The 13,610-nt window shown below is 57.2% G+C and overlaps 1 protein-coding gene across 1 annotated transcript in view; it reads right to left on the bottom strand.

Annotated features, from left to right (window-relative positions):
• Window positions 1-11,072, bottom strand: part of SCRT2 (scratch family transcriptional repressor 2) — an 11,999-nt gene extending 927 nt beyond the window's left edge. Inside the window, exons 1-2 of the mRNA XM_046678356.1 lie at window positions 10,940-11,072; window positions 3-240 (exon numbers count right to left, since the gene is read on the bottom strand). Coding sequence (XP_046534312.1) covers window positions 3-240; window positions 10,940-11,072 — 371 coding nt within the window. The remainder of the gene's footprint in view (window positions 1-2; window positions 241-10,939) is intronic.
• Window positions 11,073-13,610: the final 2,538 nt, after the last annotated feature.

Here is a 13,610-nt window from a genome sequence, read left to right as displayed (position 1 = left end):
CCCCGCCGCGCCGCCGCCGCGAGCGGCCGTCCGAGATGAAGAAGGCGTCCATGGAGTAGCTGTCGGTCACGGCCGCCTCCCCGCGGAAGTAGCGCGCCGACAGGCTGGACTGCGGGCTTTCGGGGTCGCTGTACTCCTCGGGCGCCGCCGGCGGGTACGCGGGCTCGGCCGGCGCGAGCTCCAGGCCCGGCTTCTGGTCCGCATCGTAGCTGCTGGGGGGCAGGCAGTGCGGGGCATAACCTGGAGGGGCGAGAGGGGAGCGGGCAGGAAGGTGAGGCCCCGGGTCACCCGCGCCCCCCAGCTCGGCCGCCCCGCGGGCGCTCTTGGAAGAGGATGGTTGCTTGTAAGACATTGGTGGCTGTCGTGCGCCTCTGCTCTTGGCGTCAGGCTGCCTGGGTCAGATCCCTCCTCCGTGGACCACAGAGAAAATACCGCCCACCCCATCCTCGTGGAGCGCGGGGCCCTGTGTGCTGGCTTTGTGTTCTCTTAAGTGCTCACAGCCACGCAGGGGAGGTCTTATTATTACAGCCGCTTTACAGATAGAGAAACTGAGGCGTATAGTCTAAGCTCACAGCTTGTAAGTGATGGAGCCAGATTCAAACCTTTGCAGGCTGACGCCGAAGCCCATGCTGTCTTTATTCCAACGACATCCTGCCATTCCAATGCTATAACTTCTCTGAACCTCGGTTTCCTCATCCACAAAATGGAGCTTATAATTGGACACTTCTTCCCAGGGTCTTTGGAAGGACTGAGTGAAGTGATGGAAAGAACCATGTATTAAGCGCTTACCGTGTGCCAGTAAGCACTTGATGCTTCACGCATGTTAGCTCATTTAACCATCATAGACCCCGCCGAGTAGGTACTATTATAATCCCCATTTTACATATAAGGAAATTGAGAAAGAGAGAGGGAGCGCACAGTAATTGCTGTATAAATGTTAGCTATTATAATTATGCTTTTTACTTGCTCGAAAAAGTGACTTCACTGAAGATTATTTAATTGTCTGCCTCCCCCACCAGACTGTGAGCTTCCCGGGGCTGGATCCGTGTGCCCAGCATGTGCCAGGCTCCGGAGAGGGGTACGGTGAATAGACGGTGCCTAAATGGATCTCATGCTGTTAGACCCACCTCGCAGGGCGGCTGGAGGGTTTCAGAGGTCAAGGGTGTGGCGTGGAATAGGTGTTCCAGGAGAGGGACCTCCTTGTCCTTGCTCCCAGGCCTGCCTTGCTCCCTGCTCCACTGGAAGCCTTCTGGAGTGCCCCCTGTGAGGACTCCCCTCCCCCCGCTGCTCCCTTCCCTCTAGAGTTGGACCAGAAATCCTGTCCATCTTGGGTTTGCGTGATTGGTGGGTGGGCTGGCTGTGGCTCTCCTGGGGGATTCCACAGGGGCTCCCCGGGGGCAGGGGCCACCGGATTTGTCTGTGTCTCCCAGGACCTCGCATGGCCCTAGCACCCTCCTGAGAACCCTGGAGCCTGGGCTCCCTGGAGAGTTCCTGGCAGACATGCACAAACGTATCAACCCGGCACTAAACTAACAAGTGTTTCCATCGCCCTTTGATTCTGGAGGACAGTGGAGGTTAGGGCTCTTTCCGAGGTTTCACAGTGGGGGAGTGGCACAGGGGGCGTTTGGTCCTCTCCTTCGGACCCCTGAGATCTGTGTCGCACCCCCTCCCCCCCAACCCCAGCCTCCCCTACTCCAGTGAGCGGATGGCAGAGGGTTTTTGTAAGCAGGGAGCCAGATTCCGAGCCTGCCTTCCTTCAAACGGCCTGCCTGATTGAGCCTCCGTGCCTCGGCCTCTCTTCTGGCACTTGGGATGGTCACAGGGGGAAGTCTGTGCAAACTGTCCCCCAACCCTGAAGGCCAGGGTGTGCCCTTATTTTTCCCTCTCTCCCTTCAGCTGCCTGCACATGCAGTGATGGGGGCTTGTGGGGGTGCGTGACTCAGCAGGGAGGCACTCTGTGGTCGGATGCAGAGGGCAGTGGCCCTGTCAGTTCTGAAATGGGTGGGGCACTTGCCCAGCCTCTCAGCACCCCGCTCCTCCCTGCTATCTGCCTTTGGTCTGGAGCTTCCCCTACCTTCCATTCCAGGATCAGTCCTGGTACTCAGGCCCCAAGAAGTTCGGGGAGTATTGTTTGAAACTGAGTTAAATACCCATTGGCTACTCCCAGACCCCCTCTTTCTCCTTCTGTATTTCTTCCCATCGTGATTACTGATGATGATGGCAGCTAATATTTATTGAGCGCTTACTATGTGCCCGGCTCTGTGCTGAGAGCTTCACTCCCATCACCTCACTGGATCATCACAAAAATCCTTGAATTACAGATAAGGAGGCCGAGGTGTAGAATGGTGGTGGTACTTGCTCAAGGGGTGGAGCGAGGGTTGGAAGCCACTGCAGTGCTCCCCCCATTTTCCACTCACTGAGGGTCCCTGAGGAAGGGGCGGTGGCTGGGCTGTTCACCTCCCATCTCTAGGCCCCCAGCTAGTGGGCACTCAATAAGTATTTGTGAAATGGGTAATAAAGATTTGCCAGGCCAGCCTCACCCCCTAGCCCAGCAGGGTCTGCTGCAGGCCATTCTCTCTACTTGTCCCTGGTCTTGGGACAACTTGATTCCCCAACACAGACTGTAGCCGGGTGACCTTGAGCAGGTCATGCATCTTTCTGCACCTCAGCTCCTTTCTCTAGATATGAGGATAGTAAAGAATCCATTTGGAGGGGGTCACCGATCATGTGACCAGGCGCTGGCATGTTCTGTCATTAGAAGAATGGCATATCGTTTAAGAACACAACTTGAGTGCCACACAGCCTAGACTGAGTTCCGCTTTACTATTCCCAGCTGTGTGATCTTGGACAAACTTCTTGACCTCTCTGTGCTTCTGTTTCCCCAGCTGTAAATGGGGAATCATAAAAGCACATAACACATACAGTTGCAGTGAGGAGCCCATGAGTAAACAAATGTAAGTGAAAAGTGGCCAGATAATAACCAACACTCCTGGGGCACTTGTGTGTCAGACATGATTTAAAGGCCTCACACACAAATGCATTCCAGCCTTATGACTCTTAAGGTTGGTACCGTCTTACAGATGAGGAAACCGAGGCACAAGGTAGTTAAGTAACAAGCCCAGGGTCGCACAGCTAGTAACTTAGAGCCAGAATTCTCACCCAGGGCCTGGCACATTGTAAACCCACAGTACATGTTGGCTGTTATTACTAAGAATAACAATCTCCCCAGGTGAGTTTGTGTGCTGCGGTTGTCTCGGCGTCAGCCCAGACTCCTCTTGCTGCTCCTCTCTGGGCCTCTGTTTACTCCCCCAGCGTGTGTGATTTCTACCTCCTTTCCTGGGCGGCTCCATGAACCAGGTGGTCCTCACCCCAACTGGGCTCCCCGACCCTGGCGCCCTCTGGTGGCGACCTGCGGCACTACAGCACCTACTCCAGTCCCTGCGGGGGCTCTTGACATAGAAATAGGGGCGTCTCAAACAAAGGCTGCTCTCTGCATAGGGAGGGATGCGGAATTGCCTTGGGGGCTGGAATCGTGGGGCCAGGCCTGGTGCAGCTGTGGAGTTTGGCGTGCGCTGCCGGCGGGGGATCAGATTAGCAGGAGGTGGTTGTAACTTGCTTTGTGACCTTGGCCGGTTGCTTAACCTCTGGTCCAGGTCTGTCCAGGAAGAAGGTCGGCTGCATACTCTAAAGAGCCTTTCTGCCCCGTGGCTGAATAGATGTCTCAGTGATGCCCATTGTCCTGTCCCCGCCCCACAGCCCCCATCACCTCCACCTTGTTCTCCACAGGTCCACGACCTCTCCCTAGCTGGGTGACCTTGGGCAAGTTGTTTAACCTTGTGGTGCCACATTTGTGTAAGGGAGCTCATAATAGGACTGAATGAATCATTGCCTGTAAAGTGTACAATTCCTGGCACGCAGCAGCCTCTCAAGCTGTCGTTATTATTGCCATTACTATTATCCCTGCATTTCCTGGTGATAGCCTTCTAATCTGCCAGAGTGAGAGACACACATGGGGGTCCCAGGTTGCCCAAGGTGACCTTGGGTAAACCACCCCACCTCTCTGGGCCTCAACCCTGGAGACTCCTTTAGGACACCATAGGCCATGCTCTTCTAAGTTTGTGTGTCAAACCCAGATGGATTTGGAGTGCCTTCCTCTGCCCCACAGGTGACTGTGGAAGGCTGAGCTGCCTGTCCCCCAGCTGACAGGGGGAGACAGGGCTCTCTTGCTTAGATCTCAAAAGAGGCAGGGAGGGACCCAGGGAGAAGAGCCAGGTCTCTTCTCCTGGCCCTTTTACTCATACCCTAGCTGTGTGACCTTCGGCAAGTCACACAGCCTCTCTGGACTCAAATCCCACATTTGAGGGCAAGGGACCAGAGCCACTCCTGCCACGTGAGGCTATGGGGAAGGCTCAGAAACAGTTTGGAGATGTGTAGATGTCATGCACGTGTCACCTGAGAATGACTTGGTTTTCCCTGCCCAAGAGTCTTGATGTTTTAGATGGAAGCTGCCAAATCCATTAAAAAAAATCCTGCACCCAGAGGAGTGGTGGGAAGGGAATTTTATGAGAACGAAGGTGCTGGGCCCTCTGCAGACACTGTCTCACCCACTGACCCCTTGGGGTAAGGTGGGGGCGGGAGGCATCTCCACCAAGTCCTACTGCTGCTTCCCTCCTGAGCCCTCCCCGTGTGTCAGGCACTGCACTAAGCCCAGAGGGCTGGGGACGGGAGAGGATTGGCCAAGGTCACTGAGGACGAGTTAGGCTTGACACCCGCCAACGCCTGTGGTTTTTCCAAAACTCCTGAGCGGCCGTGGAGGTGTGCTGGGGGAGGGAGGATTTCCAGGTGGTGGGGACGAGAGATGGTAGGTTTCTTCAAATCCACCCTCCAGTTGGCCTGTGTCTGATGGGATGATGGGGTGCGGGAGGTGGGGAGAAGCTATTCTAGAAAGTGCTCCAGCCCCTTGTAAATTTTTGTAAATAATAATAATTAATAAAAGTAATGACTAACACTTATTGAGCACTTACTGTGTACAAGGCACCTGCTCAGTGCTTTATGCATATTTGCTCATGTCTAAGGGAGCACAATGGTCACTTCTTCCCGTGCCCTAGTTCTGCTGAGGCCCAGAGAGGGGCCTTGACCTACCTCAGGTCACAAAGCGACTTCTCATCAAAGCTAGGTTGGCCTCTTGTCTCCCAGTCCAGGGCTTCTTTTCCCAGTCTCTCCCAGATTCCCAGGGTCCCAAACTCCCTCCAGGGAATTTCAAGCCCCGGTCCCACTTCTCTGTGTCTAGATCGGCAGAGAAAGAGAGGGGCCCGGTGGGGGGCCAGCTTCCCAGGTGGCCCACTTTCCTGAGGAGGGCCCAGCCATACGGGGGGGGGGGGGCAGTGGCTGAGGGGCTGCTGCATGGGTATATTTAGAGCTGCTTCTTGCTGTGCCAGGGCCTCAGGCCTCAAGAATCAGCTCCAGCCAGCTGAGCAGAAAGCCAGGTCTGTCAGCAGCAAAGTGGGATAAAAATAGTTTCTCCTGTCTGCTCAGAGCTGGGCAAAGGGGCTGGTGCCTCCCCCTCCCCTTATTATAGCATCTTTGTTAGCGGTTCCCTGGGCACTGGACCAGAAATGACACCCACCTCCTCCAAGGGCCTGACAGCTGGTACACCTGCCCACTGGGGAGGGTCTCTGAGTCCACACGAGCAGGGGGCACAGCAAGGTCTGGTCTAGCATGACCAGGGCTCTAGGCGTGGGGCTGATGCCCACTGACCCAGGCCCAGGGAGTGTCTAGAGGATTCCAGGGCCCCTCCCCACCAACCCCACCTCCTGAAATCCCCATATTCTGTTTTTTCCTGACTGTGACCCAATTTCTGTGGCCCACAGGGAGGTCCACAGCTCTGCAGGAATCAATAGGAAAGATTTTCAAGGAGCTGTGGAGATGGGGTGGGTGGCTGAGGGTCTTGAATTTCCCAGCACTGCTTGGGGGAGCGCCTGCTGCTCCCTCAGAGGAATCTCCCCTGGGCCTTTCCTGGGCCTCTTCCAGAGACAGGGTTTCTCGCACGGTGAGCATGGTCTCTCCAGCCCTCCTGCTTTCTGCCCTTCCTCTCTCTGCCCCAGAAGGGTGCAGTCGGAGGACCCATTCCAACCTCCCTTCCTACGCGAGGGCTGGCCGTGGACACTCCACTCCAGGGGCCACCCCAGCTGGGAAGGAGGCCAAGAGTTCTGGGGCCCTCATCTCTCTCAGCGGTGTCTCGCCGTGCCCCCCAGAGGGCCTCCAGGATGTGGGGACCCCTAGAACACGCAGATGAAGCAGCCCCCAGGGAGGTGTGACAAGGTCCACTGTTTATGCCTTTCTGACCTTGGGCAAGTCATGGACCCGCACTGGCCGCGGGTTCGCCTCGGCAGGTTAGAGCTGACCCTCCTCTGCCAGTGCTGCCCTTTGCCCGCAGTGTGTGTGGGGGCAGATTTGGGGATGTTTAAATTGCTGTGCTGACACACGGCCTATATGCACTCTCCTGCCCGCCCTTAGGGACCACAAACACACTGTCTGAAGAGTGGATGCTCAGCTCGGGCCCCTCATGTCCCCGGTGTGACCCCAGGCTTTAGGAGGGACTGTGGGCCCCAGATTCCATATCCCACATGGGCCCTGTTATTCTACACTCCCACTAACTAATTCTTAGGAAAATCAGATTTCTGGGTCCCCAGAAAGTCAGAGCTGAAAGAGATCAAGTTCAACTGCTTCATTTCATGAGAGGGAAACTGAGGCTGGGGTTGGGGAAGATTAGACCAAGGACACAGAGAAAGCTAACAGTGGATCTGAGACTTGAGCCCAGCCAGCCTTGAGAATGGACCTGGACGTGAACTTGGACTAGAAATTGGACCTGGATCTTGATCCTGGACCCTGAACGTTGACCTGGACCTGATCCTGGACATTGAAACTTGAACTTAGACATGGATTATCCTGAATCTCAGATGGAGCCTATAACCTCAGACATTGACCTTGGACCTGGTCCTAGACCTAAGCCTGGGTGTAGACGCTGGACCTGGACCGCAGGTCTGGACATGGATGTTGGCCTGGATGTTGGACCTAGACTCTGAGCCGGGACCTCTGACATGTCCCTAACCTGGGCCTTGGACGTGAGTGCAGACAGACATGCCAGGGGAAGTTGTGGTTAAAGAAGACCCAGATGGGCCTGCTGTGTGTCCTTGGGCACCTCCCCAGCCTTCTCTGGGCTCCTTCTGCCACTGGATTGGGGCAGTCCTTTTGCATCCCTGCTCCCCAGATGGACTTTCCTAGGTGCAGGGTGGTTGGGGACTTTCAGCCGGGCTCCTGGGCCTGGCCTGGAGCGACTCCCTGGCGCCATCAGAGGGCGTGAGCGGAAGCGGGTGCTGGTATAATGTGGTCGACTAAATAAGCCTACGGGTAGAAGCGGGAGCTTCCTCAGCCTGCCGGGGAGGCTTAATGTAGCCGCGGAGGGCGGACACCCGCGTTATTGGATTGGCATTGATCCTCATCTCCCTGGGTCGCATGCACTCTGAAGGAGTATGGGGGCAGGACGGGGCGGGGTGCTGAGGAAGGGGTACCTGGCGCCGGCCGGAGTCCAGAGTTAGGGTGTAAGGGGAGGTAGACACTCCAGGGACAGTGAAGATGTCCTTAGCGGTGGCCCACGGAGACCACAGCCAAGCTCATGGGTGAGCAGCAGCCTTCTCTGGGATGGCTGAGAGTCCACAGCATCCCCCGGGATGGGGCCAGGGCCCGCGAAGGGGTGGGTGGGCTTGGTGGCACTGGAGGGCGAGGTGGTTCTGCGAGGGTGAGGAGGATGTGAGTTGGCATCTCCCTGAGAGACTGAATCTGTGCTCAGCATCCCCCATTTGGGGGGCTTCCCCTTCCCTATTTATGGGTTCTGTGGGTTCTGGAGCCCAGATGCACCTGCTGCACCCTCTGCCCAGCCCACAGAAGCTGAACAGGAAGGCAGCATGAAGCAAAGAAGAGCATCGCGTGTGTGTGTGCATGTGTGTGTGTGTCTGTGTGTGTAGGAGGAGTCCTCCAGGAATTCTCCAGCAGCCAGCACTCCCAGGCATTCCCCAAGCTGGGGGTACACTTCTTTAATTTAGGGTCCTGCATCTTCGTCAGCTAGGAGCCAGTGGTTCCTCTGACCTCCACATTCACAGGCCCCCTCCCTGTCCCACTGGATTCCCCTCCCACCAGCCTCATCCTGACCCTGCAGCCTTTGCTGCAGGAATGGCTTGTAAGAGGATCTTTCTAATAACTGGAACTATCTCCAGCCCCAGGCCCTCCCTCCTCCCTCCCTCTCTCCTCCCCCCTCCCTCCTTCCCTCCCTCACTCTCCCCCTCCCCCCCTCCTCTCTTTCTCCTTGTTTACCCAGCACACTTACACACGCTGGGAGAGAAAAACGTCGGCTCAGCAATTTTTCACACTTCCCTCAAACGCTCAGCAAGGTTATTTCCGGCAGAGCAGAGACAACGGGCCACTAGGAGCCAGCAGGCTCTCGAGGACCCCAGGACCCCTACCCACTGGTGGAGTGAGGGAGCCTTCACTGCCCATCTGGCCACACCCCAGGGATAGGAGAGGCCCCTGAAAACAGGACAAGGCAGACCCTGCGTTTCTCAGCCATACCCAGGCTTAAAGGGTCAGCCCAGTCTCTTGCACTAACCGTCTGCTGCAGATACTGCCAAGGTGGCCAGGCCAGGGTGCCTGTCCTCACCATGGGGCAGCTTGCAGGGATGGAAGCCAAGAAAAATGCCTGGTCTCAGAAACTCTGCCACCCTTGGCCAGACATTGAATGGTAAATGTACCCCTACAGAAACCCTGAAAATGGCCTCCCTCCAGGCATCTTCAGTGCCTCCCATCTCACACTTGCCCTTCATAGAAGCTGAGCTTGTCAAAGTTGGAGAGATACTTAGCTCATGCCATCCAAACTCTCACTGCTGGGGAGGCAGAGGACCAGAGAAGGGAAGGCACTTGCCCAAGGTCACACAGCAAGTCAGAGATCTAGAGCCCAGCCCTCCCAGAGTTCCAGGCCAGATATCGGCCTATCAGGACAGCCTCAGGATTCCCCGGAGGCCAGGGAGCTGGTCTGGAGCCTTTCAGGGAAATGGCCAAAGACAGGGGCGGTTCTAGAAGATCAAACCTGGTGGAACCTCCCTAAGAACACCCTGCTGATGGCTTTGCCCTGTCCCTGCTTATTCACTCAGGGGCTCTTTTCAAAGCTTTTTTGGACTGAATTCAAGGCAAGGCACTCCTCCCTCCTTCCTGAGGAACAGCCTGCAGTTTTGGCTGTGCATGAGAAATTCTCTGGGCTTCTCTGGGTTTCCTCCACTGGCCTGGGGACAGGACCGGGGGGCCTCAGGGGGTGGGAGCCCAGGGCTTTGTGTCAGTTCCCTCAAGGGATCCACATCCTAGTCTTGCAGGAATTTCACTTTCTACCCAGCTCTCCACACACACACTCCCAGCCCTGGCACGGCCCCAGGTCCACCCTGTGTCCTGCGAGCACACAGCCAAGCCCAGCCACGTCCCTGGGCTTCTGTCCTCGATCCCAAGAGGCCCTGGGGTCAAGAAAAGAGGACAGTAGAATAAGGGACACGTGAGCAAAGCAAAGAGGGGTGCTTCTCTTGGGGATCCGGGGGAGACCAGGGGCTGGTGGCTGTGGCTGTATCCCTGATCACTCTCTAATTTCTTTGACCTTGGCGAGGTCGCAGAGCCCTTTGCCCAGCGCCCTCTTGCTACCTGGCTTGGCAGAGTGATGGAATGTGGGCGAAGTGCTTGGAAATCCCTGAGGCGGAAGCTCCCAGCCTCCTGGGCTCCTGCCCTTGCCATCTCAGCTCCCCCTCATCCTCAGCCCTTTCTTCTCTCCTTTTTCTCCTCTCCTCTTCCCTCCTCTCTCTCTCTCTCTCTCACACACACACACACACTCCCCAAAGCTGATACCACATGTGATGTCAGATTTCTTACTGCCAAAAGGACGCCTCCTCTCCAGACACTTTCCCTGGTGGGGCCATCAGCGGAGAACTCTTTTGTGATCCACTTGATGGGGGGTGGGGTCCACAGAAGCATCTTTGCTGCTTCTCCACACCCTCCAGAGATCACCCCCTTCTGAGCCTGAATGACCTCTCTTGTCCCCCAAACCCTTGTCCCTGCAGCAACTTGCTCTGAGAAGAGATGGAGTGTGTTGGGGGTGGGGGCTCACTAGGAGCGGCAAAGCTGGCTCTGGAGGGGGTGAGAAGCTGGGAGCCGGGAAGGAGTGCAGCCAGGGGACCAGGAACCACTTTAGGGGAAGCCCTCCTAGAAATCCCTCCTAGAAATCCCCTCTTCCTCACAGTCCCCAGGACTGCCCAGCCTCTGGCAGGCATGTGGCTGAGGGTAACAAAAGAGTTGCTGAGAGAGGGGGCCTGAGAACACTTGTCCGGCATTGCTAGGGGGAGCAGGGTTGAAGGGAAGGAGGGCGCCCCCAGCTACCCCCAGGGAGTGGACCCCAGCTCCTCAGGGACTGGTGGTCCAGGCCTGCTTACCTTGCCCGCCAGGGTAGCCCACTCAGGCAGCCACCCTCCTTCCCTCAACCAGGGACAGGGGACCCTCAGACTGCCTTGTGCATTAGCCCCCCCCAGCACTAGCCCTTCATGGGCGCCTCTCTCTCTCCATGTTCTCACCACCCCTCACTCCAGCCCCGTTCTGGGGCCACAACTTTCAAAGTCCGGGCCGGCGCGTGGCTGCGGGATGGGCCCACCCTGCGACTTTCCCTTTGTACGGACCTAGCCTCTGCCCCGCCCGCCTGGCCCTCGGGAAGCCCCGGAGGCGCACACAGCCCGGGAAATCTCCTCCCAGGGCTCCCTGCCGCGCGCGCCCCTCCTCGTGGCCCGAGTTGGGGAGGGCCCGAACTCCCCTCCCCGCTGCTCCCCCCACCGTCGCCATCCCCGCGCAGGGTCCCACTCACCGTTGTCCCCGGGCGGCCCCCGGGCACCAGGCAGCACGTAGGCGGTCTCCAAGGGGTGGTAGGTGGGGGCCGGCACCCCGCTGCACTGAAAGCCGTCCCCTTTGATCTTCTTTACCAGGAAGGAGCGCGGCATGGTGCGACTGGCAGGGGGCTCGGCGGGGGCACTTGCGTGGGGCCCCGGTGGGGGTAGGCGGCCAGCCGGGCGCGATTGGCTGTCTGCGCGGGGTTTCAGCACTGGACAGCTCCCAGCGGGCGGCGGGCGGGCGGCAGCGCGGAGCCGGCCCCGGTGGCGGCGGCCCCGGCTCGGGCTCGGCTCCCGCTCGGGCTTGGCGGCGGCGGCGCGCAGACAGGCGATCGCTGGAGCTGTGCTCAGCACTCCGGCTGCCGGCTTTATATGGGACGCAGGCTGGAGGAGATCAGGTGGTCCCCCAGCAATGGAACTGTTCAGCGCTCTAATCCATCAAATGTCCCCCAGGACAATCGCTCCGCACACGTTCCCCTGAACCGGCGGCGGTGGGGGCAGGCCAGGCGCAGGGAGCAGCGGGCAGGCAGGAGGGGAGAAAGAGAGGACGAGGAAGGCGCAGAGATGTAGAGAGACGGAGAAAGAGGAGTGTGTGTGTGTGTGTGTGTGAGAGAGAGAGAGAGAGGAGAGGAGACACACGGGGGAAGACAGAAAGAGACATACAGAGGAAGAGAGAGACACACTGAAAGAGGTAGAAATAGAAACAGAGAGACCAAGATAAGGACAAAAAGACACAAGAGAGAAACAGAGAGAGAAGAAAGACAGAAATGGAGAGAAGTAGCAACACACACCTACGGGAGGAAAAGAGAGATACAAACATACAAAAAGAAAGCCCCCCAGGGACACGAAGAAAAGAAAAGAAAAGTGCGAGATGGAGGGAGAAGCCAAGGGGAGAGGAGGGAGAGTGATCTGGACAGGGGGAGTTCAGGCACATGGGGACCCAGGGAAGGGGATGCAAAGAAAAGAGTATGAGCTCGCCAGCGGGAACCCGCCTGCCTCCAGTCCTCTCCTTCGCCCTCAGTTCTGGAGTGGCCAGTGTGGACACTCAGCTTTAATTAGAGGAAGTCGTCCCCCCAACCCAGCTGGGCCTCCCACTGAAGCCCCCTATTGGGTTTGGGGTTCAACTTTCTTCTCCCAGAACTGGTGGGGGGAGCAAGTCCCCCATGCCGATGCTGGCCCACTCAGCCGGTCCTGTTCCGGTGCCTAGCTCAGGCAGGCGCTGCAAGAGGAAGTGAAAATCGTCCAGTAATTAATTTCCCTGCTGCCGGGGGGTGGTGGTTTTGACACATCCGAGGCTGTGTCTTTCCCTGAAGCGGGGAGCAGACAATAGAGACACGTGGACTGGGAAGGGAGAGGGGGAAAGGGAGGGGGAGCGGGGCTCCCGCTGGAACTCTTTGCAGGTCAGCTCCTTTGTCTCTGAGAGGATCTGAGCAGACCCCCCCCCACACCCCATCCTGACAAACCTGGGGGAGCTCCCATATCTTGGCAGGAGCGAGGAGCAGGAAAACTCAGCCCTCGGCCCAGAGGCTGCTTGGCAAAGTGCCATGGTGGTGGGCTGACCTCGGAGAGGATGGGATGGCCAGTGCACCAGAGTCCCAGAATCAGACTCCAGGAATGCCAAGATCTCGTTGTTCAACAGCATTCTGCTATGAGATGCCAGGCTGATGGAGTGGGGATGCGCTTTCAGGACTAGGTCATCCAATACCAGTTGGGAGACTGAGACCCAGAGAAGGCATGGAGGTGCCTGAGGCCCCACAGTGAGTCAGCAGAAATTTCCGGTGACTCCAGTGGCCTCTGGGCACCACTGAGTCAAGAGCTAAACACAGTCTTTGAATTGTGGGTTAGAAGCCTCAGAATAGAATTGGGCCCCCGATCTTGCCAAGGCCCTGCGTGATCTGGGGGTCCCTGTCCATCTTCCCAGCCAAACTGCCTCATATTTTGCCCTCTGGGACTTTTTTTTACTCTCAGTCACTGAGAGTTGAGGTGACCGCACCCTTCACACACGCACTCTGCTGTATTCCCCACTCCAGCCACACAAGCCTACTTCTAGTCCCTCAGGCTTGCTGCTCTCTTGCTTGTCTGTTGGCCTCCACATTGCTTCCTCCGTTCAGCTTGTCCTTCTCTCCACTTCACCCTAGCTCACCCCTACTTGTCCTCAGGACTTGGCTGAGGCGTCACTTCTTCCAGGAAGTCTTCCTGACTTCCTATATTGTGGAAGGAATTAGCCCCTGAGCTTCATGGGGACAGGGACTCAGTCCCATGTTGGGCTCAGCACTCTCACAGTATGCAGTAGGGTGTCCCAGCTCCCCTACTCACTAGCCATGGGACCTTGGGTAAGTTATTCAACAGCTCTGTGCCTCAGTTTCCCCACTTATAAAATGGGAATAGCAATTGTTGCTAGCTCAGGGGCTGTAGAGAGCATTACAAGAGTTGCTATATATAGAAAGCTTGGAATGGTGCCAGGCATATTGTAGGTACTCGATCCATGTGAGTCTATGTGGACAGTTGTGCCCGGAGCGCCCAGGACTCACTTGTGCCATGTTTGTGGGGTTCTGTGGAATAAGTGGTGACCTGGACAGTCCTAGTCCTTGCTCTCTTGGAGGTGACATTCAAGGGACAGTGGATGGACACTGAACAAGGAAACACTGA

Source organism: Equus quagga, chromosome 12 (genome assembly GCF_021613505.1).
Source record: "Equus quagga isolate Etosha38 chromosome 12, UCLA_HA_Equagga_1.0, whole genome shotgun sequence".
Classification (NCBI taxonomy): Eukaryota; Metazoa; Chordata; class Mammalia; order Perissodactyla; family Equidae; genus Equus; species Equus quagga.
This window is presented reverse-complemented; position numbering and strand designations above follow the sequence as displayed.